Source organism: Anguilla rostrata, chromosome 4, assembly GCF_018555375.3.
Source record: "Anguilla rostrata isolate EN2019 chromosome 4, ASM1855537v3, whole genome shotgun sequence".
NCBI classification, from domain to species: Eukaryota; Metazoa; Chordata; class Actinopteri; order Anguilliformes; family Anguillidae; genus Anguilla; species Anguilla rostrata.
Genome location: NC_057936.1, coordinates 15,378,241 through 15,404,014, shown reverse-complemented (window position 1 = coordinate 15,404,014; position 25,774 = coordinate 15,378,241). Strand labels below are relative to the sequence as shown.

Below are 25,774 nucleotides of genomic sequence, written 5' to 3'. Positions count from 1 at the left end.
AACACCGTATGTCTGCAAAGTTTACTCAATTCAATTTGATTCGTGTTGCGCTTTTTTACAGAGAGAGTCGCAAAGATGCTTTACAGCTGGGATCACCAACTCCGGCCCTCGAATCCAGCCCTGGTTTTCTTTTCTCCCGGGTAATTAGTGCTACTGATTGGCCAGACTGTCTTCACACCTGACTCCCAGGCAAAGGGAGGGTGACAAACCAGCAGTTCTCGGCCCTCGAGGACCGTGAGTTGCTGATCCCTGCTTTACAGAGAAAGCAGAAAAGAAAATTGGGCAAAAACCAGGCCCGGACCCCCAAAAAGCCAGAAAGTGAGGTAGAGGGGAAAAACAGAAAAGCAAAGAAAACAGCCTAGTGAGAGGAAAAACACTCAAACCATGGCAAGAAAACACTCCCCAATGGGAAGAAACCTCTGGAGAAACTATAGAGAGGCTATAGAGGGGAAGTCTATCCTCCACTGGCCGGCTTTGTGTAACGGGAAAAAATTAGGACGGATTGTAACGGAAATGTACCGAGGGATCTATCGGAGCAAAGTTTTTGCCATCTTGATTCTTCTTCTGCGAATACACAATGTGTTGTATCATTTTTGGCTTGTGGGCCGGGCTCCCTGCAGAGAGCACAGAGCGGTCCCGCTCGGACGGGCCAGACCGGTTCCTAATTTGCCTGGTGCTCGTCCCCACAAATGCATCTTCGGATATTTGAATAGCCCTTTTTTTCTGCTCTTTGCATCGGAGACGACAGCGAGGCAGAAACCGTTAGCGAATGGGACTGCTCCGCCCACGACCGCGTCTGAACGCTCCCGTCTCTTAACGCGGCTCGCGGTCCCCGTACGGTTCGCCGCGGCGGTCCACGCCCTTTTTCGGCTTTATTTCCACACTCTAGTGTAAACACTTTTTTTTTTTTAAAAACCCACAATTCTATAGGGAAAGAGTCCCAACATCCATCTATCTATCCATCCATCCATTATCTATACCCGCTCATCCTGGGCAGGGTCGCGGGGGGTGCTGGAGCCTATCTCAGCGTTCATTGGGCGAGAGGCAGGAATACACCCTGGAAACCCTCGCCAATCTATCACAGGTCCTGACATAACCGTGAGAAACATTAATGATATATCACAAGAATGCATGAATGACGCATGAACTCTGGTAATGAAAACACAGCGGTCTATTCCAGTTTCAGATTTACACTCGTCAATATTAGTGAAAGTGTGACACTTTTCCTGTAAAATACGTTTTGAAAAGAAACGAAACAGTGGGCAGGCTCCTTAAGGGTTAATGCAGGACAGGACAGACTGAGCAGGGGGTCTAGGCAACACGGGACTCAGCTGTCACTGTGCACAGGTGCCTATGACAGGACGTTTTAGCTTGTTAGCCCCCTACTCCATCCCCCAGAAGGCAGGTCTTTTGTTTTGGGCCAAATAGCCTGTTAGCTTGCGTCAGTTACGGTGATTACCGTGATTCTCGGAGAGCAACTGACTGCTGGACAAGCAGACAAGGCAGACTGGAGGGAGGTTTATAAATATTTAGAATATATTAAATAAATCTAAATGATCTAATCTGCGGTGTTAGTGTCCATCCGTTAGCATGTGGTGTTCAGAGGTTAACACTGCATTTGCATCTCTCTCTTGAATTTTGAATTTTGGCTCAACATCATGCCTCACTGATATGTGTAGGAAGCAATTAAGCCCTGCAAACAGAAAAAAGCTGAATCTGACTGGGATGCGCTCTGACTCTCTCTTTCTCTGTGTCTCTCTCCCACGCACACTCGTGCACACACACACACACACACACACACACACACACACACACACGCGGTGGTGGGTTCCTGCGGTGTAAGTTACAGAAAGCGAGAGTGCAGATGTAGATTGTGTGCTGACAGATCCCAGTGACACAGACAGCTGCGCGCTCTTCGCAGAGAGCACGCGGCGGATCTCTGCTCCGGTAGCCGCCGCACACTTCAGAGACACTCCCACACCTCCGCAGGCTGCACGCCCAGCCGATTCACAAAAGCCCGCACGCGCTGCGCCACGTACAACCGACGGCAATGTTTCACTTCAGCTCCACGAGAGAGTTTGCGCTCTTGACTACTCTATCCATCTCTGTTCATCTCTCTCTCTCTCTCTCTCGGTTTATGTCTCTGCAGACGCAGCAGGCCTGAGCTGCTCTCTGACAGTTGTCTCTCTGCACAACAAATGGCACATTCATTCCGCAGCGGTGTCGTCTCCTCTTGGTGAATTCTCGGGCGGGTAGGCCGAAGCGAGCCTCTCTCCCTCTCTCCCTCTCTCCCTCTCTCCCTCTCTCCCTCTCTCCCTCTCTCTCTCTCTCTCTCTCTCTCTCTCTCTCTCTCTCTCTCTCTCTCTCTCTCTCTCTCTCTCTCTCTCTCTCTCAGCGCGGGTAGCGGGGGAGAGCTCAGAGTTAGCCCCCGCGCTAAACCTTTCACTCTCGTGAGCCGTCAGAATTAAATGAGCGACTCTCAGATGGATCCGGGGTCGTCGGCCTAGGCATTTCCACTGATAACAAAATGGTAAGGCAGCAAGCGAGAGGCAGGGCAGTGGAGGCGGTATGACATCACTTCCTCCTTTCTGAGTACAACTTAGTGGAGCCCGTCCTTTAGTCAGACCTAAACAAGACCTAGAAGATTGCCGGGGACTAGAATGTACTGACTAAAGCACAGTCTGTGCTGTGTTACATATTTCAGTCAGATGCTCAAACATTCCCCCTTAAAGGCATCTACAACTACATGTAGGCTATACTGCAAAAAATATGATGCTTATCATTACGCACCTTTATTAAGGCTTGGATTTTGCACATAGGTGCGCACGTTATGACATCACTTTGGATGCACGTATTTCGGGAAAGCAAACGGCTCACCCGCCACCGTGCGCCAGCTCCTGTACTAGCGCCGCTTGGGCGGGGCAGCGTCTCTCACAAACAAAAGCCCGAGCTCCGTCAGCACCTGAGCTACCGCAGCGACAGAGAGCCTGTGGGCCCTCTCAGTCACACACACAGCGTGCAAGCTCACACACGCTAGCCTGGCAGTACCTGTTCTCGTATGCGTACGCACACTGCAGGGAGCTCACAAGATACGCAGAGCGTTATGCTAAAAAAGCCAACTACAGTGGCTAAAGCAAACGTTAACCTGTGAGGCAGCAGGCGGGTCGTTTTGCTGGTCAGCTAATATGAGACAAGCAACAACGTAAAAGCTAGCAAGGCGGTAAACTTTTCAGTACAGATACCCGGCTTTTTGCTGGAATTACCATTTTTGACTGAAACTGAATGCTAAATAGTGAGCACTACATCAATGGCTTCAATACTGCTGGTCGGTTAAAATACTTGATGCTACGCGCTGACGGTTAATGCTAAATTAGGTCGATGGGGGAAGGGGAGATGTGGAAGGAGGGAGGGAGCGCCGAAAGAGGGGAGAAAAACAAAGGAGAGGGAAAACAGGTGAGACAGGCTCGAGGGGACTCGTACGAGGAGGGGTGGGGGAGGAGAGAGAGAGGGAGAGAGAGCAGGGGATGTTCAGAGTGCTGTACCAGAACCAGGGTTAGAGGAGTGCTGATAAAGAGGGTAAAGGAAAAGGAGCAGAACCAAAGATAAGAGAGAGATATGGAAAAACGGGAAAAGGGAATCCCTTTGCCGTTTTTAAATAACGGCACAAACGGAAAGCGATTAGGATCGCTTGGGAACTTTCTTCACGTAGTGTGACTTAACTCAGTCATCCAGACAAAATGAAAAATCTATGGGGATCTTAAAAGGGATGCTACTTCCTTGTACTTGTATAGTTTATTATTACGGTTACTTATGTAGAATCCCACATACTTTGTTCCCTTTCTTGAGTAGAGCCTGTTTACAGGGCAGCTTTAATATTTGTGGAGCATTTAGGCTAAAAATGATTGGCTGTTTTCACAGGAACCCAGTTGTGTCGTAGAAAACGAGGCCAATTATTCACAGACCGTTTAGCCCCGTTGATTTATTTTCTTATACAACAACAAAAAAATGCTAAGTAGAACCGAGTCCACGTTTTACAGGCACATACGTTATCATGTCACACTGCACAATTCATGTCAAATCTAGGTGAACTGATCACTAAAATATGGGACCTTCAAATCAACCATGGTTAGCCTGACACTGTTTGTTTATGAAACCCTATATAGACACAATAAGAAATGTTTTTTTTAAAAGGTAGTTAGTAGAGTTTTATATGGCACTTATACTGGCAAGTTTCCACAGTCCGAGCTGTAGCTTTAACTCAGAAGTTAGCATCTCCACCAGATTCACAAATCCAGCAGAAGTCTGCCAGACAATCACCATTTCTTCAGTTCAGATTTACAGATGAACAGGACATTTTTAAGAGATGCTGAACTGAGAAAGAAGCCTCTCAAATTTTTCTGACATATTGCAGCCCTTTGTCTCACTATGGAGAGCCAATGCTCATCTGAGCAAGAAGCAACAATTCACTTCTATCTCACATCAAATTTCATCCCATAGACACAATACAGACAATCTGCACTACACACCATTTGCAGTTGCCTAGAGCTTTTACCAGAGTAGACAATTCAGTTCTTTTTTTGTTCAAATAATTAAAATGATAACCAAAAAAAGAGTGGTTAAATGGTTCAGTCTGCTAAAGCATCTCAGCATAGCCCTCCTGTACTTTATCCTTTCTCTGACACACTCTTGCACACACATAAGCGCGCACGTACGCACACACCCCTTGGCTCCTGCTGTGTCACTGCGTGTCCAAAAGCGAGGATGCAGGCCAAAGTACAAGGCCACAGCATCAGCCAACTGTTGCCGTGGTAGCTCTCTCCCACCCCCGCTAGGCCCCGCCCACGGCCCCACCCCCCCCCAACCCCCCCATACCCCCGCCCCCCAGCCCCAGCTCGCTCGGCTCGGGCCAATCGGGAGGCGGCGGCCAGCTGTTGTGGCGGAGCGGCGAAGGACAGGCGCGTGAGTGACGGCGGGGGCCAGGCCTTGCAGCCGGCGTCATCCATCACCGGGGTACGCGAGAGCGCGCCGGGCTTCTCCGCCGCACTGGAACGGGTCCCCCAGCATCGCGTCGCACGTCGCGCCCCTCCCCCAGCCCGCGCGCACCGCCAAATAAGAGTGACATTGTTGTTCCGCGGCCCCGGCGTCCCCGTAGCGCCCGCCTTACGAGGCCCGCCGCCAGAGGATATGCCCCGACAAGGGAGCGATTCATCGGGAGCACGGGTTCCACAGTCGGGACTTTCTCAGCGGAGAAGCTGTTCAGTCCGGGAGCAGATAAAAACAGCTGAGCTTCTCTAACTCCACCCAAAGAAACTCGTAAGGGATGCTAGGTACACGAACACAACCCCGAGCGTCACTCTAAATTGCTTTTGCTCTGCACGGTTCCCACTTACAGTACTATTCTTCCATTGCTAGCAAATTGGCATCAAACACAGCTGTCTCAATTAGCAGACAAGGCTGAAAGCAAAGCTAAAAATAAAAACTGCAATCACAGCTAACATTCTTGAAGTGGGCCAATGATGATTTATATGCCCTCTATTTTTATGCAGCTTCAGTACATATTTTTCTCAGAATATTTTAAGGACACCTATGCCCATTCCTTGAAAGAGTCCAAGAGTTCAGCTTACAATTATCTATTAAAAACAAAGCCAGTAAAAATAAAAGATAAGTTTGGAAAAAATAACTGGAGTGAAAGTGTGAAGTTCGACATAGGACCACTGCAGTCATTAATTTGCTCCTTTTCATCTTCAGTTTCTGTGGTTTCTTTTTTTCCAGCAAGGTGACCAAGATGCCCTTGTGAGGTACTTAAGAAAACAGCAAAACTACCTACCAATCTGGACATCGTCAGGTCCTCAATTATTTCATTATAGTTTATATTCAATCTAGGGACGGAACTTCCAATGAGTCCCACCTTCTCACTTGTCCAATGGGACAGAATGGGCACCATCCATCTTCTGAGAATGTTAAAACTCTGCTCTTAGCAGATGAACAAGGGGGGGGGGGAAGGTTCTCCCTGCACACAGATATCATAGTTAATGTTTACTGCAACACCGGGAACAAACCAAGTTCCAAGGGAGCCGAGGATGAACTTTGGCTCTTTTTGGAGAGCCGTTTTATCTTCTGCAAGAGCTTAGCGTCTCGCGGCAGACGGTCCTCCACCTCCTACCGCAGCCGAGCAATTCCCTTAATGCGCTGCCGAACTTATCGTAATTATTAAAACCTGAAACAACATTCGGTATCCACCGTTTCCTGTTCAGGGGAGGCTAAGAGGTTCAAGGCTTTGAGAGATTGCCCATTTCCTCAAGGAACGAAAAACGGGAATTAAGGCAGGTTTTTGTTTTATTTTCGTTTGGATTCCTAACCCTCCAAGACATCCAAACACATAATCATAAATGGCTTTGGTGACATACTATGCTATAATTATGCCATATTTGCACTGCCTGAGTGACAAAGGTGTCTTTCAATGGAATGAACGCAAAACAATGTAATCTGGTTGAATGTTGTCGCAGGCATTCTGACTGCATGACACATCACCTCAATGTAGCTCCACCTCACAAAGGTACATGCCTTTTCACAGGCAGCTCTGCAGGTGGGTGGAGCCAAGAAGCAGCCTCCGACCAATCCATGACCGAATTCAGAAATGCACAAATTAAGTCTCAAATCATGCGTCTCAAAGAAACGGAGAGTAAACCATGAGCGCCCAATCAGTTCCTAGAAGCCTTTCCAGTTGTCGTCAAGGCTCAACTCCACCTGAGCTCTTAATGATTCAATTAGCGCGGTAATGAAGAGCGCTTACCTTTAACACATTGGTCTGTGGGGCTTTGGGCTCTTTTGGGAACTCGGCTCAGGGACTCCCGGGGCATTGTGCTGCAGGCGGTAAATGACTCCGCCGCGAGACGTTAATGAATATGCCGAGAGAAGGATAACCACACAGCGAGGGTGTGCGGCGGCTCACAGGAGTGGTGCTTGCGGCTTGAAACGGCCGTCTGAGTGCACGGATCACCCGAGACATTTGGCCGGTTCCTTCACTTCACAGGCTCCGCTGAGCTGGTTATACCTCTTGAGAAAAAATAAATAGCTTCTTTTAATAAGTGCACAACCACAAGGACCATTTTTGGGAGGCCGGTTGTGCTATTCCTCTCTTTACAAGTACCAAGGTTCATGGGGATAAGCAAGGGAAGTCTAACCAGGAAGTTAATGATAAGGCTGCAACTGAAGATCACTCTGACCTTCCGCTGGTCCAGCAGAGAAGAGACAGCCAGAGCTCTGGCAGGGGTTTTACACTCAAGTTGAGATGTTAAAGTTTCACCAGCATTTATGTAGCCTTTGCCCTTCCGAGCTTTGCGATAATCTGTATACGGTTACAAAATATAGCAAAGGTGCTACTGAAATTGTTTGGATTTAACATTATTCAATGTTTTACCGTATGAGTCAAAGCCTGATATGGGAGGTCATATCGTTGATCCACCTGGGTCTACTGCTTTTGCGCAAAATAAAGTAGCTTAACAGAGCAAGCCAGAGGTCTTTGGCAAAACTACACCAGAGACAACAGCTCTTTGTTTCCACCTTCTCAGACACTTCATGGCATCAGAGCAGAAGCTATTAAAATGCTCTCGTTCTTTATTAGAGATGGGATTTATGTGCTATTTAAACTGTTGAAATACACGATGTCGCAACAGCGCTATTAAGCCTACATTTGGCAATAAATACTACATTATCCAAGTGATTACAGCTTAACTTGTTGTCATACAGTACTTCACAGTAAGGCTAAATTGATTTACAAGTAAGCTTGCATTTGGGAAATAATTATCGTTTATCTTTCCCATTTTTACAGGGCAAGTCCACAGTGGAGTGAAGCTTTCATTCCAATTTATATCTATTGTAAGTTATAGTGAGCTCCATAATGTTTGGGACAAAGACATACATCTTGATTTGGCTCTTTACTCCACAATTTTAGATTTGTGATCAAACAATTCACATGTGGTTAAAGTGCAGGTTCTCAGATTTTTTCAAAATAAAAATTGGTTTCACCATGTAGAGACTACAGCACTTTTTGTACATAGTTCCACCGTTTCAGGGAACCATAATGTTTGGGACAAATGGCTTAGCATGTGTTTCTGATTAGTCAGGTGTGTTCAATTGCTTCCTTAGTACAGGTTTAAGTGAGCTTTAGAGCTTTCAGTATCTAGTCTTGATTCCAGGCTTTTCATTGCCTTTGGAGTCTGCTATTGGCATTTTTCAACACGAGGACCAAAGTTGTGCCAATGAAAGACAAGTAAGCCATTATGAGGCGGGGAAGTAAGAAAAAAACTGTCAGACACATGCATCTTAAGCTTATCAAAATCAACAGTTTGAAACATCATTAAGAAGAAAGAGAGCTCTGCTGAGCTCAGTAATCACGAAGGGCCTGGTAGGCCTCTACATTTGATGACTAAGGAATTCTCATCTTGAAGAAGACAAAGCCCCAAATATCTGTCCGACGGATCAGAAACACTTCAGGAAGCAGGCCTGAGTGTGCACTTGTGTGAGTGGCGTGATTACAAATCTGAAAATGTGGAGTACAGAGTCATATCAAGAAAAAAATGTCTTTGTCCCAAAAATTATGGCGCTCACTGTATATAAACTCTGTAACTATAGTAATAAACAATACGAAACCCTATAATTACATATTTCACTTACAATGTGACTCAGAAGTATCACACTACCTGGGAAGAGGGCATCCTTATATATGACCATGGAAAATGTAATATTAAGATGGGGTTTACTTAGGCAATCTTTTGATCTCATGATAAACCTGTTTCATAGAATGAGCCATTTATGCACAAGCATGTAACGTCTATGTCAGTTCACCGTTTGCAGTCACGAATGCCAAAGTGAATTCTCTGTGAACATTTCTCATGCACTAAAAACAACCCGTTAAAATGAGTCAGCCTAATCTGGTGCATGATGTAGTAGTCTTAAAGACTACTTCCTCCCAAGAGCAAATGGTAGTAACAGATCCAGCAGTAGCTTGCTAATCCTACCAACAAAAAAAAGTCTATTTTTGTTTTGTGACATTGGTTCTTTTAATATCTTTTCCGATAAAGAACTCGGATGATCGGACCGACACACCCAGATCCCCGAAAAAAAAAACCAGGAGCGCTTTTGATCTTTTCAGGGAGTAGCCTACATCCTGCCGAACAGGAGGAGCCCCGTATCATACGAGAACACCACCTCCTGAATCAAAGACGCCTTCGGAATTTTCATCCCCATCAGCCGCAGGCCGACGTTCCTGGAATCAGAAGACGGGGGTAAGATGAGGCCCTTCTTCTGCCTGAATTCTAGGTGCGTACGCGAACACGCCTTCTCTTCATTTCCCAGTGCAGAGTTTCAGCCTCTCCATTGTGTGGGGAGATTCTGAGGGGAGAGGGACGTCTCTCTCTCTCTTTATTGTTCGCCCCGCCTCGGGGGCACGCTTGGGAAAGGCTTCCGAGGCCCGGCTGACTGACTTCACTCCCGGGGGAGGATGTCGACGCGCCGTTAAGCTCTTCCCAGAAGACACGCCTTTCCCTGTCCCGCTCGCTCCAACTCCGCTCTTCATCCTCCCCGATGTCGTTTCGTTTTTCGGTGCCCTCCATCCTCCGGCTCGGCTCCCGTTCGGGACTCTGTTTTACTGGGGGGGGGGGGGAAAGGCGGGGGTCTTATCGAAGTACCATCGTTTCTCCGGGCTCTGCCATCTTTGGCCGGAGGAATGCGGTTGAGCTGATCTGCCTGCAGCCTGTTCCCGCCAGAGAGGTGCAGCCTGTTTTCCCAGCCATTCCAGCACATCTGACGGAACCGTGCAATACGTGTGTCATTGAGGGGGATGAACTGCACGCTGACCGCAAAGCAGCTGTGTGCCGATGACAAGAGGTACACAAACGAGTGAAAAAAAAAAATCACCCCGTCGGAATAATGGCCTACTTGTTCGGCGAGCCTTTGACACCCTCGGCGCTGTGGCGAAGATGACACAAGGGTGACTCACAAACCACCAGGGAAATCAATGTGAGATCTGCAGGTACCCAAAAACAGGTTTGAGAAGACAAAGACACTGTACACGGGAACAGGAGCGAAAGGCTAACAAAATTCTGTAGTACGAAACAGAACATTGCATTGCCACGCTGAATTATAAGCATAAGACTGTTGTTTAATATCTGCAATGTAAATGGAACATAAATCCATTTGTGTGAAAAAGGAAAGGAGTAATACATTATTATAACTACACTCACTCAGAAAGAGTACCAAACTATGAAATAAATTGTCAAATTTATGATCCCATAAATTTGTGTAAAAATATAGTGTTATAAAAATTAAGTTCTTACATGCACCAAGCCAAAAAAACTTTATAGAGCAACACCTCCTGACTCTTCATTTCACTGGTTTAAAATGAGAATGACTCCTCCCTCCATCACAAGGCCTCAGTGTCCACGCTCTGCCCATCCCCCGCATTCTCCTCTTTCTTCACGTGTCTCTTCCAAAAGCATCGCACTGCTCGCGTCTGAAAATGTCTCGCTCGCCCACTCTCACTGCAGTTCCACAAAGGGATGCTCTCGGGCATGTGGGTTTGTGAAGCAGAGAGAGAGCAAGCGAGCGTGTGTAAGAGAGAGCGAGGGCTAGAAAGCGAGCGAGAGCAAGAGAGAGAGAGATTCTTCAAGAGTGGAACTTCAGCCTTAAGGAGTAAGGCAGGAGCAGGCACTTGAGTTTCCATAACGATGAGGTGCGCCCTGTGTTTGCAGAACAAACAATGGTACCTTTTCAGCTGGGTGAGAAGGAGGAAGGCAGGACAAGGCGCCAGAGCGTGCACTGTGGGGAGGAGGTGCTTTACCGCACGCGCTCACAGGTGAGGGGGGGTGGGAGGGGGGATTTCACACAGGTGAGGGGAACGAGGCCGAGCTATAAAAGTGCAATGGAGCAGTTAGGGCGGGAAACACGAGGGTTAATGCAGGCCAGGTCATTTCAATATGGAGGAAAACAGAATGTTTTGTATGGCTGTTAAACTTACAGTAACGTTTTATTTTCTCTTTTTAGTTTATTTTTTCTGTGGTTTCGAAACAGTCAAGCTAACACCCGTGCAAACAGGCAACTGACAAGTGCCAAATTTCGCGGATGGATGAACAAAAGACGCTGCTGGAACGAGGATGCTCAAATTAGACTTAAGTATTTTTTCCTAAAGTCAAAGCAACAATTCATCCACGTATTCCATCGAGAAGCTAACAGATGTTGCGCGCACATATATTTCAGATGACACCCACCAAATTTTCCCATGGAAGTTCTGCCCAGTCCACTGTGTTGAATAGATTAAGCATGTGGTTCCCATTTCAGACTGCACTCAGACAACTGAGGAAGCCCCTCACTCTTCCCCTGTGGGTGCACCAAATGGCCACAAAAGATCCCTGGGTTACCTTCAATTCTCAGTGATGCGTGTGTGGCAGGAGAAGCATTCTCTCATCCTGCGGGTCTCCAGAATATCGTTTTCAAACGCGGGCCGATCCCCAATGCTCAGGTCGTGGCAGATAAACGCGTAACAAAAACAATAACTTTTTTCTTAAATAAAAAAAAAACTAGAAACCCCGGCAAATAACGGAAAACGACGGGCGACTCCATAGGTTGGTACAGCGAGCTCGCCAAAGCGTGCCCCGCAGGAACCTCTGCGGAACCCCGCCGGGCCTGGCTGACACGCCGTTCGCCTGGTTCCCTCCCGCGGTGCCCCCTGCAGTGAAACGCCTCGACAGTCTGAATAGAACAGAGGCTGCGGTAAACACCCAAGTGTGACACTGCTTTGTTGCTTCTCAAGCTTTCATTTGCCAGCGTTTTCACACCGCGCTGCTGGCTACTCTCTGTGGCTATCTGAAAATAGCCACGGGGTAGCAATGTGTATTATCAATCTCTATTAGAACCGGAGTGCATTTCAGTCATCCGGCCATTTTTGTAAGCAATTTCAAGTAAAGATATTACTGCGTGATGTCATGGCATGCCCATTTGTTTTTTTGGATGAGCAGCAGAGCATGGAACAAAGCCACCTCGCATCACCCAGCACGCACTCCTCTGCTAGGCTGTCACCGTGGGGCACTTTTCTTCACCGGTTCCACCGACAGGAAACGCGGGGGCCGGGGCCGAGAGAGAGGCACGCAGACTTTCCCTCCCAATTAACACCCGAAAAGGCGGGAAGGCGAGATCGCCGATGCTCGCGCGAGGGCCGCCCGCCACCTTCCACGAGCCCCGAGAGGCGGCAGACGCGGAGAAATACACGACCCGACGCACGCACCTCAAAAACAACCGCCGTGACTTTGGAAGCACATTCTATTCCTCAGGGCTTGGAATGCAGCGAGTCTTTTGACAATAATGAAAGAATGAAAGACAGCCCAGCAACAGAAGCTGAAGAGTATAGGTCTCCTTACACCTTTATTACAGGTATAGAAACCTTGCTCAGGCTGATACCCGTATGTCCGTGGAACATCCGTATGCTCTCGCACGAGCCGGGATTCAGGCCTGAGAGACAAAAGGCCGTGGAGAGGGGGCGTCGGAGGAGGCGACGGCTTCAAAAGAAACAGGTTGGACGATGCCGTCGTCGAGTGTCTTTTTTTTCCCCCCTCCACCCCCTCCCTGGTGCAGTCTCTCTCGCTCCCTCTCTCTCTCTCCCCCTCCCTCTCTTGTCTAACTCCACTGAGCAACAAGTGCTGTCTGTGAGTACCACCCCTCCCCCTCCCTCCCCCCCTTCCCTCGCTAACCTCCAGAAGCTATCGCAAATCCTCAGCCTGCAAGCAACTGCCAGCTGACAAAACTGTTTAGTCAGCAAGAAGGCTAGGGTGGGAGTTAGAGGGAGGGAGGGAGGGAGAGAGAGAGAGAGACAGACAGAGAGAGAGAAAGCGAGGCAGAGAGAGAAAGAGAGAGAGAGACAGACAGAGACAGACAGAGAGTGAGAAAGCGAGGCAGAGAGAGAGAGGGGAGGGGGTTGGTTAGAGAGAGAATGGAAGGAAAGACATTCTTTCTGCGCACGCTCAGTTCAGCCTCCCTCTCCATCGCTCCCTCCCTGGCTGGTTAACCCTTCCCTCCCCGCTGCTCGCTGGCGAGGGGGGCCGACGCCGCCGAGTGACGGGCTGCGGGGGGGGGGGCATCCGCCCCGCCCGCGAAGCATCGGCCCGGCCTTTCCAGCAGCCGCCCGCGATCCCTGCCGCTGGAGCCGCCTGGACCGAGGAGGGAAAACAAACTGGGGGGAGGAGGGGCTTTCTCCGTGCCATTGTTTTAACACTTCCTCCAGCTCCGCCCCCTCCCTCACCCCCCACAAAATGGACTGGTTCACTTCCTTTCCCCCCCACGCTCCTCTCCTCCTCACCCCAGGTGCTGCTGCCAGCACTTACATTTTCAACCATCTCTCAATTTCTCTCCTCCCTCCCTCCCTCCCTCCCTCCCCTCCCCTCCCCAGGCACATTCTTTCACATCAGTGATATAGCTGCAGACCAGACTTTGACCCGCAGTAAATACCCGCTTTATTTGCTGCTTGTGGCTCTCGGTACAGCATAATGCCATGCAGCAGGCTAAAGGATATGCAGGCTGGTTAAGCATCCGCACTCTACATTAACACCACCGCGGGGTGGAGCCAAGGTCAATCGGTACCACCCCCAACGCAGCCTGCGCGACTGACCGGAGAGAGGACCCTTCAAGCCCTAATGCCCACCTCCCGGGTCCTCCTCGAGCTCAAAAACAGACACATTTACCCACCAGCAGGGCAATAAAGACGCTCATTTTTTCCTCATTCTGACCGTCTACAAGCACTGTGGGAACAGGAAGCAGGAACTTCAGTTGCTGTCTATGATGTAATGGGAGTTCAAACACTGCAGGTCTCACAGTGCCACAGACCATGGTGTGGGATAACTTCATTTGGGGATGCTTACCCTCCCAGTGGACTAACCGATACTATGGACACGAGGGTCATGAGGGTGTGGCCAGGGCAGTCAACAGCTGAAGGAACCTGACTGTGCCCATGGGGGAATTGCTAAGTAATTCATCTATATTTCCAGGTATAGGCTAATTCACTTGTTGATGTAATGAATGACAACCTGGATTTGCATTTTACGGCACTATGAGTTGACTATTCGGCTATATTCCTCAAATAACTTAAAGGGTTAACAGCATTGTACATAAAAATTGGGCTCTCAACTGCAGACCACAAGAAAGGCCACAATGTGAAAAAAGTACTGATTATCCTGCCCTTTTGAAGAGTTTAAAGCGTGAACAAAGCTCGTCGTACGGGAATGAGACGACAGAAATCTCGCGCATACCATTTCCTGACCCATGCAAGGCTTCTGAGCGAAAATGAGTGTGATTCAGAAAAGCACTACTGTACGGGCTTTCTAAGAGTGATAACGAGTTTCAGTTCCTGAAATTGACTCCAGCGTTTTTCTTCACCAGAACTCTTTGCTTTGCCTCCTTCTAAAATAACTGTTAAACTACCTCCTTCTGTGGCAGAGCAAATAGCCTACTTATGTTAACAGCTTGATATGTCGAGATGCAAAAGTCCTCACAAGTAAGACCATTAGGATAGTGGAGCAAGGCAATTGTGGTTCTATACTCATATGTATCTCTAAAACAAGCTTCATGTGAATGAAGTTAACACAGCATAGCCAACTGAACAAAACAGAACGCATTACCATAGGGATCTGTGGATTGCCTTTTGCCATTTCAAAAGGAGGCAAATTTGTCTCTTTTTTGCCTTGTCAAAAAAAGGTCTATAAAACCAAATAAAACAATTCTCCAACTCAAATTTGCTCCACAATGCAGATTATTTTGAGTCTGTATGACTTTTTTTTACGCAGGGCCTACTCAAGCACACTAAAACTCTCCATTGTACAACCTCAACCCCAACCCCCCAGAGTACTCGTGCATGCACACACACACACACACGCACAAACACACGCACAAACACACACCATGTCCCAGGCTCTATATTTACTCAAGGCAGTGTGGACAGGAGCCAGACTATGGGAGGTTAGTCGTCTACCCGCTGCATTCGTCGCGAGAAGAGCTGCGTGTTTAGATCTGCAGTGCGCTGCCCTACAGCCCCTCTGCGCTGCCACTGCGTTCGTTTCCCGGCCGACCGCACGCTAAACGCGCCCCAACGCCAAAGGTTCATCATCTGCCAAGCAGGCCTTATTATCTGCTCACCCGAAGGCCCAGCGAAGCGGTGATTAAAGCACTGGAAAGTCACACAATGCAGGATTCCCACACGCTGCAGCGCAGGGTTCCTCATCGGTGCAGGCTGAAATTTCTGAGGCTCGGCTCTCAAGTTTCAACAAGACGCTGGAGTCCACTGACCCACTCACAAAAGAGCCCACGCGGCCTGTTACACGAGGCTGCCCTTACATGGAAAATAGGTCTTTTTCTTTAATGTTCTCACAGCTGCAGGTATAATAATGCTCTTAATGTAAAAGAGCAAACAGCTCCAGAAAAAGGTCTTATACTCTGTTCCCTTGCCCACGCCTACACATTTACAGTATGAAAATCCCATTGTTAAAATGTGCCGGCGATGAAGCCGTTCTTTAAATGATTTTGGAGATGTTTGTAGCCGAATGCGCTCGGACTGCTGACGCTGCGCGCTCGGTGAGCGCAGGAAGGCGGCGGCGGAGGGGGGGATGAACGGCGCGTGAGGACGCCGCGGCGCTTCTTCCTTCCTAGCGATGATACTGACGAGCCGCAGCATGGGGGCCCCCGTTCCAGACCCCGGCTCACCCTCTCCTCTCCTCTCCTCTCCGTCCCCCCCTCCCCCTCCCCCGCAGGTACCTCCTTCGGCTCCCTCCGGGCCAGGCCGCCCATCCACACCCAGCCCGGGACGGAACATAATCTTACCTAAAATAGACGGGTTAAAAATAGCCTAGCCCGGGAGCCAAAGGGGCAGCCCCTCTGCTCCCCTTGGGCGAATGAGGACCCTCTCCATCGGGATGGCCCTCAGGAGACCCTGCCCTGCTGGGAGAGGCTCCTTGGCTTCTGATGAGGTGCCGCAAATACCTGCTTTTTCTCCACTCAGGCTGTCCGTACACACACATTACATTACACACAAACTCATGTATGTACATGCATGTGTACCCCTATCCCTATCTGCACACGAAGGGGTTATTCCTGCACTTGATAACTACCACTTTGGGGAAAAACACTTGTTTGGTTTGTTTTGTTCCACTTGGAGCATGTATGCACGTGCAGAAGCCCAGTTCAATTAGCCTACTGCACAACAACAACACAACTGAGTTAGCCACCTCAGTTAGCTTACCTACGTCAAACAGTTCAATCCGCAGATAAACATAGATCAAAAGGTTTGTCATAATAAAACACATTGCTCAGGATTGTTATGTCTATAAAAACATTCATACAGCTTGCCATCATGGGGTACTCCTGTTAAAGTGAAACTGTTGGTTGGGAATAGGTAGTGTATTCCATGCTACTTTTGACAGAAGCAATAACAGGTTTCATTCTGTTCACTAAATGCAGCTGCAGTATACATAAAAGGACCCTTGGAGCGGACTATGAGGTAGATCAATCTAGACTTCAAGGTTGAAACTTAGCGCTAGTACCTGCCCATCCTTACATTTGAAAGTTTTGTTCATGCAAAATGTTGTTTTGTCAATAAGTAAGCTTTGTATTTATGGGTATAGGCCCATTCACCTATTGTTCACCTATTGTCCTTGTTTATTGAACCGTTTATTCAAATCGAGCGCATCTTACCTCTTCAAATCTGAGTTACAGAAAACAAATCTAAAGTTCCTGACATGACTAACGAGACAAGCCTCTATACATGGGGGCAGGTGAGCCAAAGTCCCACTTAGTGTAATAACTCCACTGTTTAAATGACTGGAGAGAGCCATTACAATTCCCAGGGGTCATTGACAGACTCGCGGCAGTGGGAGGCAACACTGTTCTCGCATAAGGGAGAGACTTCAAAATGCATCCTCATTTGAATAAAACACATAATGTTGATTGAAACACCGAATATTTTTGCTCTCCTCGGTAGTGGGCCTGAGAACCCGGTAACTCGAATGCGCAATTCAAATTTGAGAAACTGCATAAAGATAGGTTACTCACAAAGGAGAAAATTCAACCTCCGATGATAAATTTCACTTTCATTCCTTAAGAATTAATTTCAAAGAGATGGGATTGCACAAATTCTGTTAAATTAAGACATATTTGATCCCAACCATAAATTCAGCTTAAAAATCTCATCATAGTCTATATTTTTATACAAGTCACAATGAATGAGTTTAATTCAACTAGCATGGCCAAAGCCTTAAATTCTAAATGTCATATAGCCAATATAGTTCATTTTAACTCTGTATTAGCAAGAGCATTGTTGCTACCACTGTGAAACTGCTGTCAACTGATGCTTATCAACTGAATTCACTACCTACTACAACTGGCAAGGCCCGAAGCTACCTTTATTAGCAGTACTAAAAACTAAAATAAAACTAAAACTTTTAAATAAAATGACATCACCAATTACAAAGTGACCAAGATTTATGAATTCATTTTATCGCTGTTTTACCAGATATTAAAATATGTAGCTACACCCTACACTGTAAAGTCCTACTACTAAAGAATTTGGGCTTGCCTCAACTATGGCTACATGGAGACAATGCTGTCAGGCAACCTGAAATCTTCAGATGCCACACAGAAGTTTGACTGGTATTTAGTGGTTTTCTCTAAGGAGGCTGATTTCTCATATAATAACTGTTATTTCGTAAGCAAGCCTAATAATTGTAGTAATACAACTGCAATGCTTTTGATTGTTGTTTGTTATTTTTCTTGTCAGAAATTCTGTCCAAATATACACATAGGAAAACAAGGCAGAATAATTGAACTACGCGATTATGCAGAAATTTTTCATTACTGGTGAATCCATGAACTAAAAAAGCAAATAGATCCACATCTAGAAATGGAGCACTGTGCTTGGAGATTTGACCTTCCATAGACTGTCGAAATATCTAATTCATTGAAGTACATGTTTGCTCAGACTTAAAGTAAAAATTCATGACAGCGAAAGAGAATTTACCGTATATGAATGAGAGTTACAGGGAAAGATGTCATTTGTTAAATAAATCACCCTGCACCTGGCTCTAACTGACTGAGCTTGTTTTCCATGCACTAGGCCTATAGATTTTGCTATTCTTGTGGAGACCTCCAAGTTGAGGAACTGACCACATGTGAATCCTCTAAGATCTACCCAGGCTGCTCGAATCTACTGCGATTTCCCGAGTCTTCTACTGAATGCATCTGACCTGACCGTTTGTTGTGTCTGGGCTGGATAAACAAACCACTATCTGTCACCTCTTGCCTTGTGTGTTTTGTGGGGTTGGAAATGATGGTGTGTTCCCCACAGACACTAATAAAAGAGACAGGTTCTGAAATTTTCTGCTTAAGTTTATCTGAAACCTATACCTGAAAACATTTTAGCAAACAACATCTCAGTTGATCAGTTTAAAAATGTTAAGTCCTTATCGACCTATGCTTCAAAAGACCAGATTCAACATTTCACTTTAACATCCATTTTGCTTTCTATATATAAATGCGAACATATGGCTCAGATACTGAATGAGCAGCAACTTCCTCAGGTTTTTATTCACAGAAATCATAGGCTAGGCTCCAGCTGCCTCATTAGCAACATTTTAAAGTTTAACTTCCTGAAGCCTTTGAAAAATCGGAACTATGTTTTGCAAACCTTGTGTTCCCATTGTAGTGGAAGTTTGCAGCTTTGTTTTGGCGTGGTCAATGGGCCCAACAAACCACATGACTTTCGAAATCAAGTCATGCATGGTATTTGTGATCAGCTAAGGATGTGACGACATTTCCTTCTATGGTGAACTATGATCACCGAGCTTACCATTTTCTTTCCAGTTTAATGATAATGACCAGCCAATTACAGCATAATTATCAACATGAGTGTAACATTCATGGTATTTGTAAATCACTGGATGATTACTGGCGTCATCAACAACTATACTTTTATCTAACTAGCTAGCCATCCATTATAGCAAGCAAGCCAGTGTACAATAATCAAATTCAAATTATATAGCCTATAGAGTCCCAGAAGCCTGTAGAGTCCTTTGCTTCCCAAAGGCTTGAATGGTATAAATAGTAGGTTATAACAACAGACAACTTCAAGTAATGTTTATTAGCTACAGTAGGAAGAGTGTGGCAAGCTGCAGGTAAATTAATCCTGAACTATGATTAAACATACTGACAGTAAGTAGGCTAGTGATGGAAAAATACCGTCGATAAGCTTTAGCTACAATTCTGATTAACCTGCAATGCAACTGGAATTCACACAGCAGTTGCTGTGGTAAATCACTTGTTTAACCCTTTAAGGTGTGAGATCACAAATATGAGATTAGAATGTTCTTAACTCAACATTCTAATGATGTAACAATGGCTACTAGTAATTGAAAGCAATGGAGTTCTAGAACACTGACTCAGAATTTTGAAAAAACTTTTTTTTAAAGCCTACTGTTCAAAGGGCTAAATGCCAGTTTGGAATTATGCTGGGAGTTCCAAGAGTGTTGTCACTGGACAATAGAACAAGCTAGAAACATAATAATAATAATAATAATAATAATAAATGGTCTGTATGCAGGTGAGGATGAACATGGATTTAGTGGAGAGACTGGAGAGTACTAAAGACACAGGAAAACTGAAAATGTTCTTCATGAGACACATAAGAATGGCGTGCGGTAAACTATTTTCCTGCAGGGAACCCGGCTCGGGTAAAATCGCCTGAGACTCAGAAAACATTGTAGCTTAGTTTTGGCCTCATCACATATTAACCTCTTGAAGCAGGACCTTTTCACTGCTCCATCAGCATTTCAATGGTCGAGAGGAGAAACTTTCAATCAGTTACAAGCATAATCTCGTAAGGCCCTCCCACACAGACAGAAGTACTAGGTGTCTATTTTGACAACAAAGGCCACTGTTCGGAGCATCTTATGCACTGAGGGCAGAGAAGTAGGGGAAGTTAGCGACCAAGGACACGTGCAATGAACACAGTCGCTGCAAAGCTCACCAACCTTCGCTCAACTGAAAGGAGAAAATCTTTGGATCTCAGCTAGTTACATTATTATAAATTACTTCTCTTATGTTCAAGATACTGCACAGATGCTACATTGAACAAGTCTGAAAGAACAAGACAGTCCTTCGGAAATGGGAAGAACATAGTGAAACAGCAAATGCAGCCAGGACTATTTTACCGGGGCTGTCATGCAAAGAACAAAAATAATAAAGTCAATAAACACTGTTGTCTTCTACTGTGGCTACAACTCAAGTGTATCAACACATAAAAATGGTAATATACCCAACTTCAAATGAAATAAAAATTGTACACACTATATTGTTCTCAGCATTATAATGAACCGGTCAGTGGAATATGAATACTGGAATACTGTGGAATACTGGTGTTAAATGCAAATGGTAATGAATTCCTTGTGTAGATTACTTATAAAATGATCACAGATATCAGCAAGATTTTTAACCATGCCATCTAATCATGTACATATACGAGAGTTACGCAAGTAAGCACCAACTTCTGGAAATCCAGTAGATAGGCTACATTTTGCATTTTAAATTAGACAAAAATAAGATTAAGATTTTCCTCCTATCTGATAGAATATCAAAGCTGACCCAAGCTGAAGATGTTGTGATGGAAATAGGGACTGGCAGCAATCTCACAAATGAAAACGCCTTAATCGTATTCAAGAGAGAAGCACAGCGTAAAAATCTTTGTGAAAAATGAGCTCCCTAAATTAATGCAAAGGGGAACCAGTTTCTATATATTACAGCATGTCTTAAAATGAAAAAAGAACAGCCAAGTTTAGTACACCAATCCTTCCCTTAAGGAAATGTTAATACTCGATTACTATTATTATTACGCCTACTCCATATATTCTTATTGTACAACCCATACAACATCAACTTGCATTACTTTGGCCTGCATTATGATGAACATATTTATATTTGAAATCAGGCCAGCCTACATTGTTAAAATTATGTTAATTGGTCTAAGCTGTGACGACAAATGCTATTTAGCCCAATTTAAACGTGCAATACATAGTTACTATTTATTTTATATTATTTCCATTTTACAAATACAAATAATGGAGCACATATTGATACAATAAGCCTAAATACATCTGTCTAATAACATAACATCATATAACATTTACTTAACTCAGAAAAAAATTTTAATTAAAAAAACTAATTACTAAATAAAAAATGTAAACACTTCATGCATCTATTGTGATGGGACTAGTTGGTGAAAGAACCATTTCTGCACCCTTCTTAACACCCAAAAAGTAGTGCAAAAACAACAGGACTGTGTGGCGATGCGCCTCTGTGAACCATCTAAATTTGTGAAACCAAATGGTTGAGGACCTGCCTCCACTTTCAGGTGAGACTCATGACTGGAGAGTCAGACTTGCTCAAGTTTCATCATTCCGAGGGAACCCTTTAATCCACCGTATATCCTCTTTACTCATCACACAGGGCTAGTGTGAAAACTAACCAAAGCAATTACACAACTTAATATTCACATATGGTTTAAAGACCTAGTAACTGCAAATGATGAAAGGTTTTCGTGTTTGTTAGTATTTCTTATTTTAAAAAATACCAAAAAGTTATTTTAAGCTATCCAACTGCCTGTAATGGTAGCTGCCATTTTGGCTTCTCCCCTCGACCTCATGATGCTGCTGCTGCGTGTCTTTACTTGATTATGGCTGCCAGGCTGGCGAATACACATGCAGCAAAGACAACATTCACCTTCCTTTTCACTAGATGAAAGCACGGCGAGGCGTTAGAAAAAGTTACAACTTCCGCTCCCAGGTAAAGAAAATATGAAACTAATCACAGACCGTCCAATGAGTGTATGAGAAGCCCCCTGCTAATTCTTACAGAAAAAAAAACACTTCACTGGGATAATAGGAGTCCCGCTGACAGCAGTGTCTTGCGTTATCATCGTTAGATGTGATAGTCAGACATACTACTTTTAGTTGTAGCAGTTTAGTGATGACCAAAAAGAACAAGAAAAGAGAAAGCCTGCTTCCAAACGCAATTAAATCATCCTTAAAACAACGTGTTGCCGAAAATTTTAAATAACGTATTATTTGTACTCATTTATTTTCTGCATCCTCCCACCTTATTTCACTTGTTAATTATTCATCCACACAAAATGTATGGATTCAAATTGTGTGCTTACAAAAAATGAGTGTGTGATGTGTGAGTCGTGCTGCCGCCGTGGGTCGACTCTGGAGTAGTGTAGAATTTCGTAATGGAATGTGAACTGCTCATCCGGATCTGCACTCTCCTCTCTATATTCTTCCAAGCGGCTACAGAAGGGAACGCGAGACGACTAGCTAAAGAATACCATCGGTTATTTATCGCCTTCTACATTATATCTACTAGCCAACTATCCATGACTTTTAGTTTCTAGTATAACAAAATATTTAGTATCCAGAACAGCACAAATAATCTCAAAAAATGTCAACAAATGCAAAGAAACATTTAACTGCGATATAGCCACGAGACCCCCTTACTTAGAAGCATACAAAAAAAGTAAGTTGATTTTCAAACATCCAGGGTTACAAACTTGCAGTCGAGTACAAGGAAGTAACGTTAAAGTTGCGAGGAATAGGTGCCTAGCAACCATCAGCTAACTAGGCTGCAGTTTCCTGAGCGACCAGAACTCATCAATTCATTCACTAAGCTGTGAAACTTTTCACAGTCAATAAGAAGTATGTTGTTAGTCCAAGTTAGTTAACCAGCCACATTAGGCTACGGGAGAAGACTAAGCGACCTTTAAGTTAACGATAACTTATAATTATCTATTTCTGCCCCACCCCCACCGTTAAAAAAGTTGTAGATGAGTCAATTCCAAAATACGCATTGATTCACATTTTAACATCTTTACACACGATGCAACGAACTCCATCACCATTTTCAGATTTCTGACGCTTTTTAAAGGACTAAATAGAAGTATAATTTAGCTTCCTCTTTGGTTGGACTCTTTAAAAAAACATGTCGGACTGCCAAACCGTCATATGAGGAACATCAGGGATAGACCGACAGCTAGCCAACAGTGTTAACAAAATTAAAAAAAAACGTGTAGGACATTTAATGTTCCAACAAGTACCTAGCTAAACGTCTCCACAAGGTCACAACGTAGCTGGCTAAATGCACGCATGGCCACTAAGCTGTACGCTCCGGTCAAAGTACACTAGCTATCCTAGCTAGCTAAAGACATGGATGCTCCGCACAACGCAAGCAGCTAAGTTAGCTAGCTAGCTAATAAACTTTGCACCTTCGACAGGAGCCTCCATCCTTCCAAACTAAAGTAATTGGGGAAAACTTCGAAGCTGATCTATTGCCGTCGTTTCCCCAAGCTAAGCTCTAACTGCCATGACCAGGTAGTTAGCTAGCGTGTTAAAAATAAATATGCAAGAGGAAGAGACCAGTCAAATTCCACAGCTCAGACGTTTTAATCATGGATGAGCATCAGGTCCTAGCTAAACGAAACTAGGAAGCAAACGACAGTTGCGAAAACTAAATATCATCCACACATCTCTTTTCCAACTTTACTAAACTTTCACTTCATACAAATGTTACCTCCTCTACTTGCTGAAGAATCCCTTCGACCGTCTGCAAAAAAACAGAATGCAAGGCTAAGAAAGTGATACGAGGAGCTAGCTACTTACGTTTGACTTTGTTGGGGTTGGGCTGCTTGCGCCGAGACATGGTGATGATGGTGATGATGGACTAAGAAAAAAAACTGCAAAGTTGTTCCGGAGAGGAATCAAAATGGCGTTTCTGAGGATGTCCTAAGTTCTTAAACTGTATATTTTGACTATTTCTTCCGCTCTCCCAATGAGGATGATGGAGGTAAAGAGTTGAGAAACGGGAGGAGAGAAGTCTCACTTATTTCGCTATCCTCTCTCGGTTAGTCTCTCAGCGCAGCTCTCTCTTCTCCCTAAACCTGATAAGTAGACGCATCACGTGTTGCTCTGCCAGTCTCCAAGGGGACGTGTTACTGAGGCTGCTGCCACTAGCTAGTTCAGTTAGTAAGCATCTCTACAGGAGGGGTCTCTATCGAGCAAAGTGAGAAAAGTTTATCGAACAACAACTATCCCACTCTACTTCTTTGTTGCTGCAGAAGGAAAGACGCGCTGTATGTCTTCTTTCATATTTGCTGAACTTTGTGCTAGGCTATCTATGTCATCGGTGCGCACAGTGCCAGTATAAATCTCTTTTCAGTTTTACACGAGTTAGCAACTACCTTTTTTTAAACATGCAGCAAACGAAATTGCCTGTTGTAGCAGATGCACTTTAATCACCGCGTCTTGTTTGTTTTCAAAATGTTATAATGATTGCGTGGTCGTTCAGCTGCAGGCCATTTAACTAGATATTGACATTGAAACGACGGTGTGATGCTTTATTTGCGCTGAAATGATATAAAACAAGTATTATATGCGAATGTAAGTGCACATAGGCCTAATTGATTTGCATATGGCCGCAAAGTGTCAAGCTATTACACAACGTCACTAGTCAGGGTTTAAGTATCCAATTCCAAAACAATCATTGCAGTTAAATTCTAGTAGCCTAATAATTTTCCGGCAACATACACATGTGGCAGGCCTATCTTGGTGACTTCCCTGCATTCTTGCTAACTGAAGTGAATGCACTTATGTTCCAATTGAAATCGCTCCGTATAAGAGCGTTTGCTGAATGGATTTAATATACTGTAATTATAATGAAATTCAATGTAATGATATTATTTATGTGAGAAAAATGTGCTATACGGTGCTGTTGCTGTAATAGGTGATAGCGGTATTGCAGGCCTCAAGAGCGTGTTGGTATGTCGTTATAGCATGGCAACATTTTTGAACGCTTGTGTTTTAGAACCATCTTTGTACGGTTATTATCTTAATGCCCTTGTTTCTGTGATATGCATTTTATCTGTTCACAGTGGCTTTGTTAGCGCACTGGATAAAATATCTGATAATAATAGTAATAATAATTTGCATTTGACATTAATTGTCTCATGCATTGTGGATGCCTCGAAAAAGGCATCACTTGTAAATTAAAATATAGCCACATCAAACATAATTACCGTAAATGGCATGTCAACTAAAACTCGTTTTCAGCGTACCAAAATTTCAGGTTACTCACGCATACAAAGCACTATCCATAAGTCATTGATTAACACTTGCAAAACCTAGGCCTGCCGTTAGAAGTAGCCTATTGATATCAAAATGAGGCCCAGTTACAACAAACAATATTGGCTATCTTATCGCACACAAATTAAACAAGCTCTATTCCAAAGCAATGCTACCCACTGTTTCCTAAATCATTTAATGTAACATGTGCTTTTTCATCTTACAATCTGAATGTGGTCATTCAAATTTTATGTGCCACTAAAAAGTGAAAATTATTGCGGAAATAATCTGCAATTCAGCTGTTACACTTATAAGTGGTAGAAATTACTACGGTATTGTCTGCATCCAGTGCTTTGGGTGTATGAAAAACATATCATGAATAAAATGCATTATTATTATTATTATTATTATTATTATTGTTGTTGTTGTTGTTGTCAACTTGTTGTTTAATAATAATAACAATAATTATTATTGTTGTTATTTTGTTCAGAGAACTGTGTTCACAAATAAGGCTTTTTACTGTATATTGTAAGATAAATTATACTATTGTATTACTTGGCTAAACTTTGACGCACAAACATACA

The 25,774-nt window shown here is 44.7% G+C and overlaps 1 protein-coding gene across 6 annotated transcripts in view; it reads right to left on the bottom strand.

Moving 5' to 3' along the window:
* The window catches only part of LOC135252625 (ras-responsive element-binding protein 1-like), a 68,808-nt gene extending 44,496 nt beyond the window's left edge, over positions 1 to 24,312 (bottom strand). For 3 of the 6 annotated variants that reach the window (XM_064330925.1, XM_064330927.1, XM_064330924.1), the window contains exon 1: positions 23,733 to 24,311. Coding sequence is in view for 3 of the 6 variants with exons in the window: in XM_064330924.1 (XP_064186994.1) it covers positions 23,733 to 23,772 (40 nt within the window). In the remaining 3 variants the exon portion in view is untranslated. Of the gene's footprint in view, positions 1 to 23,643 lie in introns of all 6 variants that reach the window. The other 3 variants (XM_064330923.1, XM_064330928.1, XM_064330926.1) reach the window with 3 other exon arrangements.
* Positions 24,313 to 25,774: the final 1,462 nt, after the last annotated feature.